This window comes from Amphibalanus amphitrite, unplaced genomic scaffold (assembly GCF_019059575.1).
Source record: "Amphibalanus amphitrite isolate SeventyFive unplaced genomic scaffold, NRLGWU_Aamphi_draft 001780F_arrow, whole genome shotgun sequence".
Lineage (NCBI taxonomy): Eukaryota > Metazoa > Arthropoda > Thecostraca > Balanomorpha > Balanidae > Amphibalanus > Amphibalanus amphitrite.
The window spans coordinates 1-22,321 of NW_024883273.1; the positions used below are offsets into that span (position 1 = coordinate 1).

Below are 22,321 nucleotides of genomic sequence, written 5' to 3' on the forward strand. Positions count from 1 at the left end.
TCAATATATTTTGGATATTAACACAAATTTCCAGCCAATAATATCAACGCAACGTCAAGACATCATGCAAGAGCGGGAGCACCATGCACGTGACCCTAAATACGCAGGACACTGGAATTAGAATATTGCCTTATTCTTTCCTGGCAACAGGTGATGTCAAAATAAATTGCAACATTGGCATCCGGTAGCCAGCAGCAATGTGCAAGGAGGGATAATTAACGCGGCTCTAATGAGAGCTGTGCGGTGACATTCAAGGTCAACGCTGTGGGGCTACAACGTGGCCGCTTGCCGCTGGGTCGGCCGCTGGATCCTGGGAACACTGACGGTCCATTTTCAGAATGGACGTTCCTCTGCACGGCCCCTGGAGGTGTTTGCAGTCCTGGACCTCCCCTGTCCCTAACACACTCCCGCCGTCCCTGATAGCCCAGCGTAACTTCCCTACATTTCTTGGCTGCATCTCTAAATACCCTGAAACTCCCCACACAGCCCTTTACAGCAATGCAGTCTATTGCTGATCCCTAAAGCCCCTGGCTCTACCTACCGAATCATCCCACATTCCCACACAGCCTCGTCCTGCAGCCCGTGGCCCTCCCTGCAGCCCCTCACCGACCCTCTCACCTCCCTGCAGCCCCTCACCGCCCCTCGCAGCTCCCTGCAGCTCCTGACCCCGGCACTGACCCTCATGTAAATGATGATCGCCGCGATACAGACTCCTATGGACTGAATCAGGTCACCGAGCACGTGGATGAATGCGGCTCGCACGTTGATGTTGACATTCTCCTCAGACCCGGCAGCGTCCTGGTTTAGCGCACAGCCCATGCTGAAAGCAACGGCAGCCGAGTTAGACAGTGATGAGGTAAGATGAATAAAGTTTGTTGATGGCCATGTGCTCGGACGGACGGCGCTTATGTGGAAGAACTTATCCCGTTCGGTCCTTGTGAAGAGATGTAGTTACAGGTAAGTGTAGTAAAACGTTTGATTAAATAATTTTCACCATCAACGACACGATTCTTCGCTATTTGATGCTTATTCTGATGGATGGTAAAATGTATCCGCCCAATTGATAGTGACCAGCAATAAATCACTTCTGCTCGCTCCCTTAACAAAGTAAAAACCGGTCAAGTAGGCCCTGATGTGGTAGCAATGTAAGAAGCACACACTACAATTAGGTAAATTGGGTTGTGGTTGTAATACAGCCTCGTTAAATATGATCAAGGAAGAAAGAAACAACAGTGAACTGGCAATCAACATTCGCACAATAGCTACTGGAAGGCCTTCAAAACCGACGGACATTGAGATGGCAATTATTATTGATGCCAGCATAACTACTTGCTTCCCTCCAGTCCCGACTTTCAGCCGGTTAGCGTTATAACACCGATCCCCTGAACCCTCTTGACGTCATCACTGTCACCAATGACGTCACTAGGCATTGCACCACCGCCACCACGATCCCCACCGACGTCATCACTGTCCCAGTGACGTCACCACCTGGGCACCTACATGATGTTGATGATGATGCCTGCCACGCTGGTTCCGACCATGACGGGGGCGTTGATTTCGTAGTCGGGGTTGAGCAGGCGGTCGACAGCCATGTCGACCAGGATGGCTGTGATGATCCAGATCAGAAGCACCGAGATGAGAGCGCCCATCACCTCTGCCGAGCGCGGCAACGGGTCAGGTCGGCACTCAGCAGGTCATAGGGCACAGCGAGGTCAGGTCAGCAGGTCGTGAGGCATAGATTAGTCAGCTAGGTGGATCATGGATCACAGGTATAGGCCAGATCAGCAGGTCATGGTTCAAAGGTAGGTCAGGTCGGTGGGTCATGGGAGGATAAATCGTTGGATCACGGGTCACAAGACGGACATGTCGTTGGGTCACAGGTCACAGGGAGCTCATGGGGACAGGTAGGTCAACTCCGTCGGGGTCACGAGTCGCAGGCAGGTGGTAAGACCATATGATCCAACACGACCAGGTGATAAGACCAGATCCAACCCGACCAGGTGATAAGACAGTGTAAGTACCATATCACGTCTGGCCAAATTACCTCAGCCGGAGGTCGTAGGATTGTCATAAATGAGTCACTTCAGCAGGCTTTGGGCCAGACGTAGAGGTGGTGCACAGACCTTTTCATATCTGAGCAGTGAGAAGACTGGGGTTGTATGATAACTGTTCCCAGCGAGGAAAGAGGCAATTGGAAATATCAGAGGCAATTTAAGGGGCTAAGGTAAATAGAGAGCCATTCTCAGCAGGAACGGGCATTAAGATCACAGGTGCCGACTGCCCAACATGACGTCATCTCCTGCCCCGTCCCCGTAACGCCACCTGATGTTGGGCAGTGAGCTCAGAATAAACTGTAAGTACGGGGCAGTTGAGTGAGGTGCGGTGAAGAGGCCTTATCAGGGGGCGCCTCGAGGTCGAACGTCGGCAGAGCGAACTGCCTCGATAGCCTGTCGATCGGCCTATCGCAGAGATTGAGGAAAAAGCCGAGGGAGACGGAGTTGTGCACCGTCAGTGTGCTGATAGTCTTTTTGTTTATGGTGTATGCTTGACCGAACATTGACTTTTGTAGGAACATATAAATTAGTGAAGGTTATGGTCTTATGGATGTGACACGGATCAACAATAACTGTAATGCCTACCAGCAATAGGGATAACGAGCTATGGTTAACACAAATTTAATTTAAGAGCAACGGTAAAAAGGTTTTTTACAAGACTGAAATACTGAATAATAAACATTAAATGAGATATTACAAACATGAATGCGTCTGTACTCCGCATTCATCAATCATCTCTCCAATGACTCATCATTGAAATGTCGAAATATCTAAAATACCAAGGTCGGACCATGTGCCAGCAAAAGAGCAACGTTCAAAAGAAACCTTTTGCAGACCTTTTGCAATGAAAATGAATAGGTATCAGTTTGCTTTTTTTTTTGCTCCATTGTTAGTTTTAGCTTCTTGTTTATTTTTTATGGGGAGGGGGTCCAGCGCATAGCTGAAAGAGTAACAAATGATGATACATTTTCTCTTTTTTTTTGTATTGCTGACGACGCCGATAACTGATCCTGAGTGATATGATGTCAGCGCGGCCCCTGCCTGTGCTATCACTGCTCTTTGACGGAGCAGGTTTTTATCAGTATTGCGCAATGGCGCCAGTACACGCCGATCACACGTGATCGAATCGAATTCGTGACGTCACACCTGACATTCATTCTGTCATTCACTCTGGTCAATATTTATATTTACAGTGCTACTGCACGGTGTAATGCCGGTACCTATATATCATATCTATTATGCTTATGCAGTTATAGTAAACACTAAACATATGTTACCAAACCAAAATGGACGAAAACACATATAACAGGTCTAATAATAGTAGGTATCCTTGAAACCGCGAGGGAGATTTCTAAAACAGAAGTGGTCTGACAGACAGGAAAACTTGTCAGATTGCGTAACGAAATGCGTATACTGTGGCACGCTGCCAAGGTTGCAGGCTGTAAAACACTTAAAATGGCCTTTCTATCCTATCTATTGAGGCAGCTTTTGTGTGTATCCACTGCCGTACTTATTAATAGTGCTCCACTGGCTTGTTTTCGTGTAAGGCACTTCCATATAAGCATATCGATGCTGCCGTAAAATGTCCTCTGTAGCGTCCGCTGTTGTTCGTGCTGCAGCCGACTGGTCGCTCCCTCTTAGTTATATAACCACGGAAGGTCGGTGGGCCAGGTAGCTGGTCAGTGGCGATGGTCGAGCCGGCAGAGGCGGTGGAGCGGGCCTCGACCGGCCGGGGGCTACAGTGACACACAGTTTGGGAGTTTGGGCGGCGTGCAACGCAGTCTGGTAGTCTGGGGGTAGCGGGTCATACAGTCTGGTAGTCAAGGGGTAGCGGGTCACATGCAGTCATGAGAGCAGTGCAGGTGGCGCAGATTGGATTTGATCTGAGGCAGCGGGTAGCATTACGTAGGACTGGTCTGAGACTGCAACACCTGGGCTGGGACTAGGAAGAATATGAGGTCTCTGAGACAGACACACATGTATACCATGGGGTGGTCTGAAGCTGACAGATAGTCACACAAAGAGTCGGATACCGCGGGTGACACAGACTGGGAAGGGGTCTGATACCGCCGGGCGGACGAACTCAAACTGGGTAGGTTATGAGGACGAAGCGATTAAACGTAACTTGTAACCGCACTCGCAAGGGTGTGAGACTGCTGAAAAAGATGCACAGTCGCAGACTGGGAAGGCCTTGAGAGTGGGGAAAGCTGTCCAGTACGGAGGGCCACCCACATCGGGGAGGTTCCGGGGACTGCGACCCTGTTCTCCGTGGCTGTTGAACAAGATGTCACCATTTTTTTTTTCATTTTGTTACTTGGAAGGCAGTCCCAATTTCAAACCGTAGCATGTATTGTAATTCATACCAGTTGTTTTGATTTCAAAGCACTCGGAAGGAGCAGAAAACTGAATTTTAAGTAGGCATGTTTTTAATCCTGAATGGAATTGACAGTCAGCTTCAGAAGGGGCTAAACGATGTCGCCTTTCTTCTTGCCTATGATCGTTAGTGAGTTGTGTCACGTCCTCATTATGGTCCTATCGGCCATCTCACGTGGAGACCCAGCCGTTCCTTAACGTCCGCAGACGTCCAAGGCCACGTGATCTGTATGTGTGCAGCCAGTGGACACCTTTATTTCTCTATAGAGATGGCCCGCTGTAGTCGAATTCAGAACTAAATTTGGCCAAAAAATATGCTTATAATTGATAGCTCAGGATTTTAGACATGCATGCTCTGGTCTTTGGTCATTATTGTCAGGAAATAGCTAGTTTAAATGCACATTGTGAGTGGTAGCGGCGGCATAACAGCTCGATCACACAGCAGATTCGTTAGATGTTTGTTTCAACCTGAAATTGCTTTATGAGGCACATTAACACAAAGCATGCACATCTGAAGACATGAAAGGACGGCCATCCATATTAATGAAGTGAAGGCATCTAGCGTTACGTGAACGAGTGGGCACTGTGCAGCACGCTCCTTGCCTATCCGGACTGGACAGCTCCCAAATCCCAGTGATGCCATTGTTTTCCCGTTGCCAGCGACAGGCTACGCTCGGTGCGGACGGGATACCCTGAGGGTCCCGGTGTCCTTGGAACGCGCAAACCGCCCGCCCCCACCCGCTGACCGGTCCTGGTTCCGCCCCTTCTCTCCAGCCGGCGGTCAGTGTCCCACCTGAGTCCACACGGTCCGGCTGGTACGCATTTCACCAACCTAGTCCACACAGCAGGATGACGGTCAACGTTCCACTTGAGTCCACACAGCAGCTTGGCCGGTCCACATGTTACCACCCTAGTCCACATGGCAGCTCTAACCGGCCCATGTTCCACCCGAGTCCATACGGCAGCTCTGACCGGTCCGCATTCCACATTTGACCATCCCAGTCCACACGACAGCACCTGTCGCCGCTGTTGGTAGGTGGACATTCCACTCCAACCCACACGGTAGCTACTAGCTACCGTAATCGTTTGGCATCTCCACGCTGCAGCCTGCACCTTCAGAGTTCAGTGCACGCTGCCGCCGCCTCCCCGACTTTCTCCTCTGGCGCCGCCCCTGCCCTCTGCCATGTCTGCCTCGCCGGCCGGGTCGGCCGTCCATCCTGGCCCGTCCCGACCCGTACCGTATCTCTCCGACAATCCATCGCGCCGGCCTCCTCATGTATGTAAGAACTCCCGCCCGAGGGTCGACCCCGGTCTGACGCTCACCTGCGCGCCGCCATCCGAAGCTCATTCGACTGCTGGGCGGTCGGGCGGCCACGAACAGAGCGCTCAGAGAGACGATGAAGGCGAACAGGTCGGTGCAGAGATGGGCGGCGTCCGTCAGCACTGCGATACTGTTGGAGATGTAGCCGCCTGGGGGAGGGAGAGAGAGGTCGTGACAGCGGAGAGGTCGGTAGACGGCAGGTCAGTGGCTAGCAGAGCTCGTGCAGCTCGTTACGTAGGAGGAAAAGCCGTGTCATCAGCCATTTTGTGCACTGCAGTGTGGACTTCACGTGGTTGGTCCTTGAGCCATCACTTGCCAGTTGACAGTGGTCATGAGCAATGGAAAACATTTTTACGATACGGTGAAGTCTGTCATCGCGTGCATAGCAACGAGGAATGTTGGCCTTCACGTGGGCTTAGCATTACAGCTAGGCATAATTAATGATTATATTACGTAAGGTGATCAGATGTTACTTTACAGCCCGCATTCGCCGGAAAAACTTCACCTATGAGGCATATTACGTAACAGTTTATTGGTTGTGATTACACAACCAATCGCATTTCGTGTCAGATTCCGGAACACATTGATCAGTTCCTTGTGGTGATTTCAGCCTGGAATCACATATAGGTATTCAACAAGGAGGCATATTTTAATTAAACAAACATGCAGATCAGATTGTCCATTAATGTACTGGTTCTTCATATGGAGTCATACAGTTGACATTTTGACAACATGATAAACTGAGATTCATCTAACATGACATGAATACGTAATAACACAACTGGATTTCCTTGCCCTTTTAGAGTAGGGGAGACCCGGGAGGTATGGGCCGGTTTTGTGAAAAGGCAATTTTCTTCCAGTGGGCAGTGGCTAGACCCGGTTTTTCACTCTGTGTACGTGAAATTGCCTTTCGCCTGCAACGTGTGCCTGATATTAGGCATCTGGGATCAACTATTTTGTCTCCAGATAACTTTCAATAAATCATGTGCTTTTTCGATCCATCAAAATAGACCGGGAGGTATGGGCCATGGCCCGGGAGGTATGGGCCGGTGCCATGTTTCAGATTCTTTTCTCGACAATGAGAATAATACTCGTAGCTGGTATCTACCTTGATCTCTCTTAGAGCCCAGGAACCGCATAAGCGGCCAACAGCTTGCTTCATCGAGGTCACTTGGGCTCATATGTATTTTGGTAAACTCAATCATGCACCATGAAATGAGATCAATCATATTTTTATGTTCGAATGAAATTTTAAGTTAAATTTTCGACCTTGCGCGACAAAAATAGAACTTATTGACGGGGACATTCAATGAAAGCATCTTTTTATTTATTTAGGATCACCGGGGGTGGGTGGCCCGAACCTCCCGGTAAGGACGCCATAATGTGCGTAGCATCTCAGCTCATAATCTTGCAAGGTAGCTTCATATTGTCTATCCAGTCTTAAGTTGCATGCTTTAAACTTTATGTTAGCGATGGTCTGACATCATAAAATGAGCCTGGTTCAAATTTATCACGAATTTTCTGTATGTATCGTATTTTACTCGAAGAGGGCAAAAGCGCTTTATCACCGCTCATTGCCAAAAGAAGACTGAGGAAGCTTTTGAAAATCACGTGGGATGCATAACGGAATGGCTGCTACCAGTTAACGCCGTCAAATGTGTAAAAATACGCAACACTTCTTCAAAACTGCGATGGCCCATACCTCCAGGGGGCCCATACCTCCCGGGTCTCCCCTATTTAAAATCAAGTACGAATTAAAACTTGATAGCCAAAGAAAGTGATTTTTTTCTTTGGGTTTAAGTTTGTAGACGACTCGTAGCTCGTAGTCCGAGCTCAGCTCGTGCCTAGCCCGTGATCAGCCCGTGATCGGCCCGTGACAGGTCCGTGACCACCTCGTGACTCCCCGTGACCTTCCCGTGACTGACCCGTGACCTTACCGATAGCCTCAATGAGCATGAAGCAGAAGCAGAGTGACGTGGCGATCAGCAGCTGCTTGGTGGCCTTCCGGTTGACGCCGGACTCTCGCTGGCGGTGACAATGGTCTGGAGGCAAACCGGAGAGAAAAAGAGTGTTATTTGGGAGAGGGAGGACACTGGGAGGAGGGCACGAGTCACATGAACGGGGGCGGGGGCACGCAGGAGGGCAAACGTGTTACAAAGGTGGGTATCGCTGCCGGGCTAACTGAAAACAATCTCCAGAGCAATGCATCGGGCTGACTGAAACTTTGCAGCGGACTGGGGTGGGAACAATGTCCCAGCTTAGTCTGTCCTACCTAACAGTCCAAAGCTGAGGAAGACTTTTAATCCTTACATTGTGCCAAGCTGTCTCTAGTCTCAAAGTCCATCGAAGCTGTCACCACAGTCTGCTACGGCTTCCCACAATTTGTCAGAGATGCATGTCCGACCAGCCTTACCGAATCTCCACTATGTTGAAGGTGCCTAATTTGTCGGAGTCGTTCCATGTACGCCTTCATTAAACTAGCGGATGCGGGGCTACCTCAAAGCCATTCTAACATTCCCGGGTGGCTGCGCCGCCCAGAGCGGACATTTTGCATGCATTAAACGGTCCCGTGCACGGGCTCCATCTAGTCGTGTGAGCTCCCTTCGTTCATCAGGCCAGAGACCGGTTGTGTGGCGTCACGCTGAGGGCGTCACGATAGATGTGGCCTAAAATGAGTTCACTTGTCATATGATCCTCTCCAAGCCCCAAAGCTCCAAGTTCTTTGAAATATTTGGTTAATGGTATAATTTCTATTTATTTCCCATCGATGACAGATTCGAGCTCAAGCCTCACCTAGTGTATTGTGTGAGCACTGAGCAATGAGCATGCTCCTTGTATATTTTATCTTATTAAGTCGGATGAGATGGTAATTGTCACTCTCCTCAGCATTAGGTGGAACATCAGATAAAATTATAAACCGTGGGTACCATGACCATTACGTATTATAGTTGTAGTTAATAAGTATTAAGCAAATGCATGGTCTAATATTTGTTAGAGTTTGTTTGGTAAAGCCGCCGTCCGCGCCTTGGCAATTGGTATAATCCTTTGTGGTTTAAAATAAGCTTATTAGAAGAAAAAGCATACTAATGCATCGCATAACAAAGTCAAAGAAAAAATCAGCCAGCTTTTCTTCTTAACTCTCTTCCCGGTAAACTCACAGGTCCTAACTATTCGGGGTTGGATGTTTGCGCGCCGACTTGTCCACTTCTGCTAAAGTCATTCGGACCGCCACTTCCCCGCCGGGGACTAAATGAGCCCAGCGCCAGAAATAGTAACATTGTGTCACGACCTCGCTAACTATAGAGAGACTGCTCCCAGGCATCCCGTAATCGATGAGAGGGCCAGAATCGACAAAAACGCCCTCCTCGGAGCTTCTTGGAAATCAGACCCTGGAATCCGGGCCAGCGTCGTGCTCAGAGAATACGTGTAGACTGTAGATGGTGGTGTGGCGGCGGACGAATGTCTAAAACCCCGATTTTTTTCCGAAGATCAAGCATAATACATTCCAATAACTACGGTTATTTTAACCTCACTCTTGATTCTACCTCTTTTAGATCAAACGTGGTCATAGACCATTCGGCATCTCAGTTGTTCCCATTTCGAATAGCTAGGTAAATAGCTAGCGTATGGTGCGGTGATGGTGCATGCGATGGAATTTGGATATTCTGATTTTGGCAATTATCTCCTTCTGTTGTAATACAAGCCAGTTGGATAGGCATTATGCGTTGATTAGCCATGCTTCTGCTTATTTTTATCTGCGTTTCTTTCTAGCATGTACGCTTCATCGAAATAACCACATTGAATGCATTTCAGATATATTCGAAAAATCGATATCCATTCAATATAACAAAAATTGCACGTAAAATAATGCATTGCATCATGGTCCAAGCTGATGAAAACCTAAAAACATTTACTACAGCTTCGATTCTTAGTTCATCGATTTGACAAGAGACTGCTCTGATGCGCAGGTATAATTGGAAGCTTGTTTCATATGAAGTGCTCAAAATGACGTCATTCAGACGTTTGAATGAGCCAATACGCATTGCTAAATAAGCGCCAGCACGCATGTGCAAGCGAATGTGATTTCTGATGACGTCGATAAACAGATGTCACTCAAAGCACACTGAAGCGCAGTTACCTGGTTTCAGCTTTGCTCGCTGCGACATGGAACGTCAGATGCAAGGCTGTCGGATGCATGACTTGACAAATGTGAATGATTTCTTGTAAGTAATCGAGGATGTGCTCATAATGCGCGTCACGTAAAATATGACGTCATCATTGCGAAATACCCGCGGCGTATCATTGGAATGCACATGACAGAAAATGAAAAAAAGACAGAAAAGTCACTTTCCAAACGAATGCGTCAATGGAACCAGTTATGGCGTACGTATAACAGTCGTCGAGATAGTAATGGTCTTCCCTCGAGGGAATTTTTGGGATGCTATATCTGGACCAAAGTGCACATGAACAGAGACAAATAACCCCGACGCGTTGCAAGAAGGATATCGTTTTAGCCAGTGAGCTTAGTTATTTCACATTTAACGTGCATGGATGGACCTGTATAGTGTATAGCTACCTATCTCATCTATGTAGTTATTGTAGCAGCGTACCTCGCGGTATACAGTCCAGATTGTATGATGTAGAAGCCTGTAGTTGGGTGCGTGGTCCAGAAACTATACATATAGGAGCTTACCTTCGGGTACATGGTCCAGAATCTGTCTGTAGGAGGTTGGTTTCCAGCAGCATGGCCAGCACCCGGAGCCCGAGTCGGGCTCAACTGGAAATGAAAACATCGATGTCAGTTTCTATAAGGTGTTTCACAGTCTCTGACGCTCCGCCTCGTCAAACCAAGCGTCAAACAGACGTGCATTAAGCGCAGCATGTATGCTGTAACATAGCTCCGATGTATATTGGTGGTGTTTCTTCCAAGAAGTGCAGCAAAAAATATAATGGTGTAGGTATTTACCTAATCCATGTTTTTTTGGCTTAATATGATACCAATTAGCATAAGTCAGCCATGATTGACGATACCGCGTCTTGACGACAAGGCATAATTTTACACGAAATGGCTGCCGTTTACAATCCATTCCCGTCTCAGTTTTTAGTGAACCTAGTCCCTGATTAGGATTCACCTCTGTTCCTCGGCGCGAGCTGCTCAGATTCCTGATAGCCAGCGTTGCTATACTGGACGATGGCGTGCGTGTATGCGGTGTTCCTTCCGAGCTAAACCGATACAGGTCGCAGGGGCTGTTCGACAGGCGAGGAGCCTGAAGCGCCGACCACTACACCGTTGAATCTCCTTTGGTTTGTGTTGCACTTCTAGTGCAGTGCAGGTTCGTAAACCATCAAATAGATGACGGATAATTTGGGGGGGGGGGCGACGACTAAAGACGTCCTTCCTCAACGATCCTATCATGCTTATACGACAAAAGAAACGTGCCGGGAAATAGCTAAAAAGAGGCTAAAATTATCTTAGTAGATTGGTTTTCCAGCTAAAAGACGAAATATTCCACATGGCGATAGCTTTAATTAACCCTATTAGTGGCAGGCTCCTGGCTACCCCTATTAGTGGCAGGGGGGGGGGCTGTTTACGACCCCCCCCCCCTTGATATCTCGAGATCTAACGGGCCGATTTTCAAAATTCAAACGGCATTCGATTTCGCTTAACGTGATCTACATTTCTAAAAAATAAAAATTAAAAAATGTCAATAGGGGGGTAGAGGGGGGTAAAAACGGGCAAATTGCAGATACATTTTAGACTGTTTATCACGGCCAGGTTTCTGAACCAATCTTAACGCAACTTTTGCCGATCGATAGAGAATGAACCAGGAATTCACATGGATCCTAAAAATATGCATTTTCAAAAATCATAGGCGGATACAGATCATTGAGATTGGGGGTACACAAAAAATATAGTAAATAAGGTTTTTGTTGGTACTGTTTCTAAAAAGGGTGGTAATGGTCTTGTTATGTTACAATTTTCTTATGATAGAATTGGACTACAATTGTATTGGTCATGCATAGGCGGTGTCAGGGCACCTATGTTGGGAGGTAAAACATAACCCCCCTTTTTGGACGCCTGGATCCGCCTATTATAGCAAAAACGTGTCAAAAGAGGATGCGCAATAACTTTGTAGATGTTATCACATGATACCTTTCATTCACTGTTCGTAAAACTGGTGCATACAGTTATAATACATCAGCATCGTGATCTTCGCCCAAATGACTCGCTTCACGAATAGGACCCCCAATTCCCAGTGCTCTGGAGCCGCCCCTGGTAAAGTTATGAACTTGAAATTTTCAGGGAATGTGCCCAATTTAGGTTTAGGAAAAGTCAGCAAATTTCAGCATCGTAGCTTCAGCGGTTTTGGAGATATTCCCGAAAAACCTGAGGGGTGGATGACAACAACCCCCCCTCCCTGCCACTAATAGGGTTAATGTCAGACCCTGCTTGTCCAAATAACCTAATAAGGAGTAAGTTTCTAAACAAGTGGAAATCCCTGACGAACATACCATATTCTGAAAATGGGTAAAAGATATAGAGGATTCTTCATGGCTCCGAGTGGAAGATAAGGATATCTTTTCCAAGCGGGTTACTGAAAAACCGAGCGACGAAGGAGCGAGGTTTTTCTGTAACACGCGAGGAAAAGATATCCGATCTTCCACGAGTGAGCCATGAGGAATCCTATATCTTTCTATGTTGAGGTTTATTCTTAATTAATTAAATATTATGTTTAAATGTACCTATTCATCTTTGTAAAAATAGATTTAGAGCAGTTTATTTTTATTTCATAAGTTTCATACATAAACAGCCATTAAAATGTTGTTCGGTTATTGACCCACCATCACTTGAACTCTTGATTTTTGGCTATGAACCCTCGAGACCTTATCTTTGCATCTCAGAGGGATGCAGTGATAACAAATCTATACTACTATTTGAGGAGGGTGCGTCTGTCCGTTACCGAGGTCCCGACTTGGTGGTGCTTTGCGTGAACTGCAGGCCAGACCGTTGCACCTAGCCCGGTGAAATTTGCACAACTCATAGATCAAGGATGCGCGACGTGCCTTTGAGGGGTCTTAGCTCGATCGGATTGATAGGGAGCGCGTGGCGCGTGCTCAAAAAGTGCAAATTCGCGTCATAGACTTTACATGTATAAATCGGCGTGCGAAATCGGACGAAAACGGCTAATTTTGGCCGACACGAGTCCAGTTCCCGTGCAATATATTGGTGACCAGGGTTCCGACCGGCACGGGGAAAACAGCATCGTGTACAGAATTGAACGGGCTATTGAATGGTGTGCAATGCAGAGGATAGCACGCGCCACGTGCACCGGAGAGGGCACTTTTATTTGAAAAATTGCGGTTCTTGAGGGATTTTGGAATTAATTTTATTTTTAGGTGACCGTTTAATGGAGCGAGTTGAATCAACGCCTATTTGCAAGAGAAAGGTACCGCCTCTCATATAAAAATTGTGAAAAGCTGATTGATCCAAATCAAGGTGGTGCAAATCACAGGAGAAAATGGTGTTTGTCAATTTTGTGCTCCGTGGCGGGCCGACGCTGTGCGCTCAGAACGATTCTGAGGGGTTAAAGGACGGCCATAACTCGGCCGCTACTGGGCCGATTTGAATGAAAATTGATTCATTATGCTGCGCGTAATGCTGTCCCTCTAGTTGTTTCTAAAAAATGATTTGAGGCTTTAGTGTCTCACCTAATCTAGCCACTTGTGTGGTACTTTTGAACATGTGAAATAGGCACCGAAATTTTACGAGATGGTAAAAAGGATTACAATTGTGAGTTAATGCCTAATCACGTGCCTTTTAAACAAGTGTCAATTTTACACAATTGAGCGATTTGCCGGCCTGCTAAATAGAAATAATAATAATTTTTGGCAACATCAAACCAATCTAATGATATTTCTTTTTGTGAGACGTACTTATTCCTTTGAAACGCAGAACTCTATTGAGTTCTGCCTATTAGTGTCGTGCCTGTGGGAAATGGTGTTTCAACGCCAGTCATCGCTCCTTACAACTTGACACCGTGGGCACGCGCTGTTGGCAAGACTAACCGCACGGGCGGGCCTGCGTGCCCCGCGGTGTCCGAGCGCCGAAACTGACGGCAAGAGGCCGACTTAGTGGCGCTCTGAGTGAGCAATAGTGTCTGGTACCCTCCGCCGAATCGTGCCAACGGTACGCCAACCTCGCCCTACGAGCGCGCGCAGTGCCGCGATCCCGCTGGTGCCACACGTTAGAGGGCACTGGCCGCGAGACGCGCCGTGTGTTTGGTCGCTGGTGGTTGACTGTCGATGGAATGGAGTGTCGATGGAATGGAGTCGTGCGTGGAGACGTGCTCGTCGGTCGGTCGGAGGATGGGCGCGGCTCATCCCGGCCGTACAGACGAGCTGGAGATGGTTTGCCGAGTGTTAAAAACGATGCTGACGGTCAATGGGAAGAGACGAGTTCGGAATATCCCCGTGGGCACGCATCTCCCAACTTCGTGCCCCTACCGCGCGTGAACTGCTTATGCGGCCTCCATGGCTGCCTCCCAGTGTTTGTGGTCAGAAGATCGGAGACCGGCTTTATGAAACTGCTTTGGATATTGCTGTGCTTTGGATCTCTTCAAGCTGCGGAGAACTGGACTGGACTCTGTCCCGACTCCTACGCAGTGGCGCTCTGCCGTTTGACTCTACGGACTGACTGACGAATCGCTGAGCGAGTGGCCGCCCGTGGCCGCTCGGGCGCGCTACTGTGTGTCGATAAATAGCAGGCTGCGTTCCCAACGGAAACTTTCCGCTGAAACAGAGCTCTGCTTGTTATCGGCACGTATTTGTGTGTGTCACTGGACACTACCTATACGTGCTATAAGTGTTTTCTCTTACATCAGACAGTTTCAGCAAGATTCTGTACAGAATCTCTACCCCTGGCAGGTCCCTCGGGACGCACCCAGGTGGTCAAACCCCACTCGAGTGCCCCGTCGCAGTGGGCGTGTTCCCCACCTCCTGGACGGGTGGACACTGGCCCGCTCGGCGCCGTGACTACCCGTGCCACGGCGGCGCTCCGCCGTCCGCCAGGCGGAGGGCGGTGCGCCGGGGCCGGCCCCGTGCCGCCCGGTCCTCCACGGAGGCAGCTCGACCTCCTGGGGCCGAGGACGCACCGCGGCGTCCCGGGTCTGAGCGCTGGCTCCGCGCCCGCCGCGCCTCGGAGTGTGCCTGTGGCCGCTGACGGTGTTGCGGCCGGCCAGGTCGTGGCGGGCCCGATGTGTTCTCGCAGCTGGGCCCCGTGCCGGGCGGCGGATCCAACGAGACGCTCAACATGGCCACCCAGCTGGTGTCGGCGCTGTTGGAGAACCAGCGGCAGCGCGCGCCGCAGCCGTTCGGACCGCCGGGCCCGGCACCGGCTCCGTTCGGCGCGGCCGGCGGCGGGTACGGGGGCCGCGGCGGCGCTGGATATCGCAGCGGCAGGAGCAGCTTTGACGGCGGCCGCGCCGCAGACTTCGGCCACCGGGCCGACTATAACGCCAAGGTAACTGTCTACACACCCCGCCCGACGCGCTGCTCCCCACCCGACCCGTACCTGACCACTGTACTCTGTGCGAGGACCGATCGGCCGCCGGCCGGGTCCCGCCGTTCCTGACGGCCAGCGGGGACCCGGGTCTCTGGGAGGGTTTCCGCGAGAGAGGCTGACCTAGCCACGACCGGCCACCTCCGGACTGGCTAGTGTCTTCTGGCCAACTAATTCCCAATGGAGGGAGTATATGCGCACTGGTCCCCCAAGTCCCCAGCACCCGCGTGGGAGCACTTCATGGAGTGGCTTCCCACGCAGCCATTCATTTCGAAAGCCCTTTGTCTGACGCTTGTGTATTATTGCTCTTTCTCAACCATGCTTCTGTGCTCAATATTAATTCTGTTCGCTGCACTGAATGCGTGTGCTGGTGGCGAGTCGTGTCACCGGTCGCTGAACTCTGGAGAGATCCTTCCACGAGGGAGAGAGGCGTTCGCTCGGTGCTTCATCCATCACCCGTGGCCACAGCCGCCCGGCCTTTGGTTCTCCCGAACCATTTAAAGCCGGGCTTGCGGTGTGCATCCTCTGTTATCAATTTCCCAGTGCTCCAAACAACGAAAACAGCCAGGAATCCTTCATTTCTATGATTCAAGAATGTCCAGACAAAGGCGTTTGGAATGCCTTCAGTCATTGTCCCACAGACTTTCTAGTCATGTGGCGAACGGTGTTTCGATTTAATCTACCTTCGTCCCATTTCAAATGCAAAGGAATTCTTTCTGCAAAGTTCTTCCTGGCTTCATAGTGCTAAATGATGCGTTGCAAACTCATAAGCTTTAGGAAATCATCGCCCTTTCGGCACCAACATCTGAGCGTTTTATAATCAACTCATGGAGCGCATCTTACGGAAGAATCTATGATTTCCGACTAGTTTTAGCTCTACCAAGCAATCTATTTGCATCCAAAAGCACCCAGTCATCACTTAGCATCCGTTCAGAAAGGTTTCTTATGATTCTTCACCGGAGCTACCAAGCGGCGCCCCGCCAGCCCTCCGTTCCCACCCGTTCGCCCGTGCTGACCGGCCCTGGACCTGCGACGCTGCCGCCTCGCCCCTTAGTATGACAGGCGCGGCGGAGATGCGTTCGCCAGCCCGGCTCGCGGCCGCACCACGTACCGCGGACGGGGTGCGACCAGCGTGCGCAGCCGTCCATACAATCGCAGCGCTCCGGCCACTGCCGGTAGTGGTAGGGGTAGGGGTAGTGGTAGGGGTAGTGGTGGAGGCAAAAGCAGAACAGTGGCCCGGGCTGATCCCAGCGGACGAGAGGTGACCATGTGACCTGGCCTGACCCAAAGCGACCGGGGCTAACCCCTTTGACCCGTCTTGACCCCGTATCACCCAAATTTCATCCAACAACGCCCACAGAACAGTTCTTTTTTAAATTCTCTTCACATTTCCGTCCATATCTATGCTTCTAGACGACACATTGACATGAATCAAACACCATTCGAAAGCAAATTGGCTGGTGCCGCAATTTTTTCCTACCACGCAGCAAAGCAAGTGGCGCAGCCGCTTGTCTATACTACTATTTGAGGAGGGTGCGTCTGTCCGTTACCGAGGTCCCGACTTGGTGGTGCTTTGCGTGAACTGCAGGCCAGACCGTTGCACCTAGCCCGGTGAAATTTGCACAACTCATAGATCAAGGATGCGCGACGTGCCTTTGAGGGGTCTTAGCTCGATCGGATTGATAGGGAGCGCGTGGCGCGTGCTCAAAAAGTGCAAATTCGCGTCATAGACTTTACATGTATAAATCGGCGTGCGAAATCGGACGAAAACGGCTAATTTTGGCCGACACGAGTCCAGTTCCCGTGCAATATATTGGTGACCAGGGTTCCGACCGGCACGGGGAAAACAGCATCGTGTACAGAATTGAACGGGCTATTGAATGGTGTGCAATGCAGAGGATAGCACGCGCCACGTGCACCGGAGAGGGCACTTTTATTTGAAAAATTGCGGTTCTTGAGGGATTTTGGAATTAATTTTATTTTTAGGTGACCGTTTAATGGAGCGAGTTGAATCAACGCCTATTTGCAAGAGAAAGGTACCGCCTCTCATATAAAAATTGTGAAAAGCTGATTGATCCAAATCAAGGTGGTGCAAATCACAGGAGAAAATGGTGTTTGTCAATTTTGTGCCACTTTATTAATCACACGGGGTTTGCTGCATAACCTGATACCTTTGGCAATTGAATATGGTACCATTAAATAGAGCATTCAATTCTGTCCAATATTCACTCTTCATTTTTGCATACTTAGCAACAGTATCCTTAAAATGTAAATGTTCCAAACCATTACATTGTCATTTTTAGCGAAATTCATCGATGGCCCTCAAAAGACTTCACGCCAGTTTTCGAATCATTCTAAAGTAGAACGCATGATAATACGACACGGGCACCTCGATGCGATGTATCTTTTTGTTTTCTTACAAAATGCTTGGCCGTCAAAAAGCAATCGAACGAAATGGATATCTACCAACCAAATCGACACAGACCAACCCACGGGTCAAAAAATCCCCCCCCCCCTTCGCGTTGCGGAGCACGCGGGTAACCCTAGTTCTTATCTATGCATCTCAGAGGAGTGCAAGATAGAAATATCCCTGCACTGTAGACACAATGGCAAATAAACCTCAACTAGAAAGATAAAAGCATGAGGTTGCATGAAGAAAATACAATATTACCCGGGTAGTGTTTACGACAAAAAGGTCCTGAAGTCACCTAAATTGGGACAGACATAACGTCAGCTTTAAGAATTATGAACGGCACTAATAAAAGACGGAGATGGATGGTATAGTTAGGTGTCAGACCATGAACAACGATTACATAAAGGTCCTAGTTACACAGCATGCGATGCAATGCAATAGATACAATATTGCAATTTATCGAAGTCTATTGTGTTCCTTTGTAAATGGCATTGTGATGAATTCTTTGTGAATAGTTATTCATCACCTTCCATAATGACACTATTCTGGCAAAATAATGTCCCAGATATCTGCAAACGTTTTAACCCTATTAGTGGCAGGCTCCTGGCTACCCCATATTAGTGGCAGGGGGGGGGGGGCTGTTTACGACCCCCCCTTGATATCTCGAGATCTAACGGGCCGATTTTCAAAATTCAAACGGCATTCGATTTGGCTCAACGAGATCTACATTTCTAAAAAAAAAAAAATGTCAATAGGGGGGTAGAGGGGGGTAAAAACGGGCAAATTGCAGACACATTTTAGACTGTTTCACGGCCAGGTTTCTGAACCAATCTTAACGCAACTTTTGCCGATCGATAGAGAATGAACCAGGAATTCACATGGATCCTAAAAATATGCATTTTCAAAAATCATAGGCGGATACAGATCATTGAGATTGGGGGTACACAAAAAGTAGAGTAAATAAGGTTTTTGTTGGTACTGTTTCTAAAAAGGGTGGTAATGGTCTTGTTATGTTACAATTTTCTTATGAAAGAACGACTAAAATTGTATTGGTCATGCATAGGCGGTGTCAGGGCACCTATGTTGGGAGGTAAAACATGACCCCCTTTTTGGACGCCTGGATCCGCCTATTATAGCAAAAACGTGTCAAAAGAGGATGCACAATAACTTTGTATATGTTATCACATGATACCTTTCATTCACTGTTCGTAAAACTGGTGCAGAATCGTGATCTTCGCCCAAATGACTCGCTTCACGAATAGGACCCCCCAATTCCCAGTGCTCTGGAGCCGCCCCTGGTAAAGTTATGAACTTGAAATTTTCAGAGAATGTGCCCAATTTAGTTTTAGGAAAAGTCAGAAAATTTCAGCATCGTAGCTTCAGCGGTTTCGGAGATATTCCCGAAAAACCTGAGGGGTGGATAAAAACAACCCCCCCTGCCACTAATAGGGTTAAGGACTAAGGTAGGATGATCCGCTACAGGCAAACCTGAAGGAAAGAGCCGAAAATGGTGCGAAATCTCTGCCATTTTTCTTCTAAAAACAATAGGAACTGAGAAAACTACCTGGGCTGACCCATTCAGAGAAAATGAAGAAAGGCTTCTAATAGTAGAAAGTCAGCAACAAACATGGCCTTATCAGCCTCTAACAGAATGTTTTGGTCACTGTTCCAGCAGTTTGATATAGTTTGGCGTCTGATGTTGGGTATACTTCAGGAAACGGGCCTCACAACATACATACAGTATTGTCTGCTAAATGTAGTCGGCACGCGAAGGAAGAAAATGGCGACAACAAGGAAAGTCATAAGTATGTGAACGATCTCAACGAGCGTTCATTGGAAAACGGCTGAACGCATGAAGCATCATTTTTATGACAAATCAATCCCCAACATGACTTAGGCGCCTTTGGCCTAGATCTGAAATAATACAAATTATTGACATCGGCCTTTTGACGTCATGTTTTCTGTGGCCAAGTCAGAAGAGGAACATTAACTCCTCTCATATGTCACTCCACACATCGGCGCCTTCCATCGACTCTGGGAGGCCTGAAAAAATGTGATAGGATGTAGAAGCGCATTAAACCGCAACCAACTTCTACTTGATACAGCTGTAGCCCTGCATGGTAGTGTGCCTGATTTTATTGGACCGACTTTGTAGTTTTATTGCTCGTTCAGTGTAATAAAGGGAGTTTCGTATTACCATTCACTAATCATTTTATTTAGATACTTTATTATCGAGAGGCAATGGGAAAGACATGGATAATCCGAAAGCCGCAATCAGTCATTTGAACTTCAATGCAATGGGCATTCTTTTTCAATCACAGCGGAGCTGTGTTTCCTCAATCATCAACGCTCCGTTCAGACAAAAATAATAAAAAAGAATGGGAGCATGTCCACGTGAAAAATGCTGTTAAATTATGATTTTGTTTCAATGACCTAACCACGATCCGAATCCTGTCTGAATATCATCAATCAACGGCTTGGGACTTATGAAAGCTTGTTCTCCGGACTTGGCATGTCCTTCACCTGGTACGACATAACGAAGAAGAAAAGACAATTTTGAAAAGAGTTGAACCGATTTGGACAAGATCATTTAGACTGGCGACATTGATAAATTAACGGTATTCAGTGCAACAAAATACACATCACCGTCAACTTCTTCAAAATACGTACACGCTGGTTGCTCAATTATGATTTGAAGCCAACTGGGCCCACTGGCAAGTAAAACTCGACTACATAGAAAGATAAGGATATATGTTTCAAGCGAGTGGCTGAGAATCCGAGCGACGAAGGGGCGAGTTTTTTTTCTGGAAAACGAGAGGAAAAGATATCCAATCCACTAGTGAGCCATAAAGAATCCAATGTCTTTTGATGTAGAGGCTTATTACAGTTATTTGAAATAGTATGTTCAAATAAACCTATTTTTTTCATGGAAAAAATATTTAGAATAGTTTGTATTTAAGTCCTAAGTTTTATCACCACAACCATCATAGAATAGTACGGCTTTTGACGCATCGGCACTTGAACGCTTGATTTTTGGCTGTAAACCCTCGATACTTTATCTTTGCATCTCTCTCTCTCTCTCTCTCTCTCTCTCTCTCTCTCTCTCTCTCTCTCTCTCTCTCTCTCTCTCTCTCTCTCTCTCTCTCTCTCTCTCTCTCTCTCTCTCTCTCTCTCTCTCTTTCTTTCTCTCTCTCTCTCTCTCTCTCTCTTTCTCTCTCTCTCTCTCTTTCTCTCTCTCTTCTCTCTCTCTCTCTCTCTCTCTCTCTCTCTCTCTCTCTCTCTCTCTCTCTCTCTCTCTCTCTCTCTCTCTCTCTCTCTCTCTCTCTCTCTCTTCTACCTTTCCCTCACCGATTTTCTCACCATATCTAATCTATGGCACTTACTTGGTGGCACAAAGATCTCACGATCCCCTAGGGACCCGTTGCCGAACGCTCCTGACCCATAGTCCTTGCGCTTGGATGATCCCAACAGAGCTCCTTTCTCCGAATCCATGGCTTCTTCTGCACAAGATGTTGTGGGGCGACCACCGAGCTTTCCGCTGCTGCCAGGCACACTGTCCGAGGGACTCTCGCTCTGTGATGACGGCGGTAGGGGCGGATAGAGGTGGGCCGATGACGGAGACGCTCGCTGTTGTGCACCGGTCTACGGGCGACAACAGACTGGCGGCGTCAGCGGCGGCGGCGGCGGCGGTGGCGGCGGCGGCGGCGGCGGCGGCGGTGGCGGCGGCGGCGGCGGCGGCGGCGGTGCGGCGGCGGCGGCGGTGCGGCGGCGGCGGCGGTGCGGCGGTGCGGCAGACGATCGTGCTTGATAACGTGCGCCAGGATTGCCGAGGGCCTCTCACAGCCGCCGCTACGCTCAGAAAACTACGGCAATGAGGGATGGCCTGCCGGACCAACTGTGAATAAATTACTTTATGACGATGGATTCCATGGAGGCAAACTGTTCCGTTTCATTAGAGCCTTAGTGCTTCCTAAACGGCACTGTGTGTCGTGTCGGCTTGTTTTTCACGCCATACAATTTCGTCATATTGTTAGGCCTTGCGCATTTTGTCTTTTATTGCGTGGTGAGCCTTTTAAAGTTTATTTTTCTCATTAAGACTACCATTTTTTTTTTAGGAAGTCGGCACATGTTCATAAAATTCGAGCGCTACGGTGAGATGGGGGAAGGGGCGGGAAAACCACTAACGCATTTGATTAAGACTCCAACTCAAACTATAAGCCATGAAAACGTGTGCAACCAAATCCACAGCGTATATGTGCCACTGCCAAACAGAGTGGGTTAGGCTTCAGTGGAGGTCGATAAACTCTGTTTACTGTTCGAGTTTTTGTGGGCCGCTGTTGACCCAACAGAGAGGCGGGCCCAGGTACGTACAAACAGACTCCCTCTTTCTCTTACCGGTAGGAGGTCATCGTAGCTAAGGTTTCACTTGAAACGATCCTGTGTACCGAAACACGCAGCTAGTAAAAGATATTCTCTAAAAAAATGTATATGTACCTGCGAAGTCGTATGCAAATTGTGATCTCTATATGCAAAAGGTAGACAGTGCCTAATACTTATTACCTGTAAGTGGCCACAACAATCGCTGAGTCCCAGCTGCTATA

The 22,321-nt window shown here is 48.4% G+C and overlaps 1 protein-coding gene across 1 annotated transcript; it reads right to left on the reverse strand.

Moving 5' to 3' along the window:
• Nucleotides 1-678: 678 nt before the first annotated feature.
• On the reverse strand, nucleotides 679-21,386 carry LOC122375130 (zinc transporter 2-like; the record flags this gene model as incomplete). The annotated part of the gene is made up of 6 exons (XM_043354338.1): nucleotides 21,104-21,386; nucleotides 10,442-10,525; nucleotides 7,686-7,790; nucleotides 5,751-5,897; nucleotides 1,501-1,654; nucleotides 679-820 (listed from the first exon to the last, which is right to left on the reverse strand). Coding segments are annotated over exons 1-6 (741 nt in total), but the record flags the coding sequence as incomplete, so codon positions are not given.
• Between the last annotated feature and the right edge of the window lie 935 nt (nucleotides 21,387-22,321).